The sequence below is a fragment of the Austrofundulus limnaeus genome, unplaced genomic scaffold (assembly GCF_001266775.1).
Source record: "Austrofundulus limnaeus strain Quisiro unplaced genomic scaffold, Austrofundulus_limnaeus-1.0 Scaffold828, whole genome shotgun sequence".
NCBI lineage: Eukaryota > Metazoa > Chordata > Actinopteri > Cyprinodontiformes > Rivulidae > Austrofundulus > Austrofundulus limnaeus.
Window position 1 is genome coordinate 90801 of NW_013953230.1, and position 1512 is coordinate 92312.

General features: G+C 42.8%; 1 protein-coding gene across 1 annotated transcript in view; it reads left to right on the plus strand.

The window, feature by feature from the left end:
* Positions 1 to 1224, plus strand: part of chka (choline kinase alpha) — a 6989-nt gene extending 5765 nt beyond the window's left edge. The window contains exon 3 of the mRNA XM_014028893.1: positions 718 to 1224. Within this exon, the coding sequence (XP_013884347.1) occupies positions 718 to 891 (174 nt within the window). The 3' untranslated portion in view covers positions 892 to 1224. The remainder of the gene's footprint in view (positions 1 to 717) is intronic.
* The last annotated feature ends 288 nt before the right edge of the window (positions 1225 to 1512 follow it).

A 1512-nucleotide genomic window follows, 5' to 3' on the forward strand; every position in this document is an offset into this window, starting at 1 on the left:
CTACAGTATTTTTGCAGTCTTTATTTTACAGTTAAAATATATATTTATCAAATAAAGTTTAATGTTACAACTAAGCAGGGATCCCTTTAACCTTTGCTGCAGTAAATGAAATCCAGATGCATGCTGCCTCTCGGCCCCGGCTCGCTGCACCTGTGAGGAGACTCGGACTCTGGAGTGCAGTAACCGCTGACTTAACGAGACTTTAAGTGTTAACTGAAGCCTGTGTGATTGCTGATGGCTGCGTAAACAGCTTTTATTGCTCGGGATGTTTGAGCGAGCCGGATCGGCGCATCCCTCGCCGAGGCAACCGCGGCCGGCTCTGCCTCGACCGCGGCTGCCTCTCGGGAGGAATTAGCCACGTCTAATCAAAACGCTAACACGATTAAAGAACCTGTCCCACTGCACAGCTGCTAATGATTAACTGAGCTGCGGCAGGGTTTCTCAGCAGTAAAGATATGTGCTGCTGCATTATTAGCTAGTTAATACCCACGTAAACGCCTAGCAGCAGGTTTCCTCTCTCTCTCTTTCTCTGCGCTCGTTCCTTTTCCTCTGTTTGGGTGTTAAGTGGGGAAGCGAGGGGAGCCGAAGGATGTGGTGTGTGTTTGAACTCATACTGTACTGTCTGCACTGRTCGGGCTTTTGGTGCTAAATGCTCACAAATGGCTCTGAATACTTACTCACGGATAGTTCTTTCCTTTTTTTTTTTCTTGTTGATAGATGTCCTGTAATAAAGGGGATTCCCGACAATCAAACAAAGAAAATCACTTCCAAGTAAGTAACCGATGCTGGTGCTGCCARGTTTCTCTGCTCAGAGGCTCGGTTCACAACACACGACCTCATCATGTCACAACGTGTTCACCCTCTCCGGTGGAGGAACCCCCCCCAAAATAACAATCTAATTCCTGGTGAGGTTTCTCAGAGGACCTGCTGATCGCACYAGTTTCAGGGAGTTCTCAAATAATCCAGTAACACCGTTAGAGTTAACCCCTGCCTCACTTCCTAACCCCTCTGACATCACATGACTTTAAGATCTGAGCTGTTTCTGACCTGCTGATAAACTCTTAAAACTAAAACTAAAGATCACAGTTCACATGACTATTCTGCAAATGCTAAGAAAAACTTTAATAACATTGTTCACATTAAAAATCAAGGAGATTCTATAGAACAACTGAGCTCAGAAACCACGTGACCGTGTGATCGGCTGGAGAAGCTAACGGCTAACGCTAAACGGTCAAGACTCTGGATTTACCGTTACTGTACATGTTGACATCAGAGCAGAAAAAAAGGACTGACGATGTAGAAATCATGAAAACTATTAATAATAATAATACTAACCCAATTATTATTAAAATTTTACAGTTTATATAATCTATCTGATGTTTTAAATAATGTCAGAAAAGCTGTTTGTGTTATCGATTTAACAGATGATAAACAGGAAAACGTCTCATTTTACAACACAAGTCAGCAGATTTGATCTTATTTAGCTCAATGTGATCTGAGCAGAACATAATG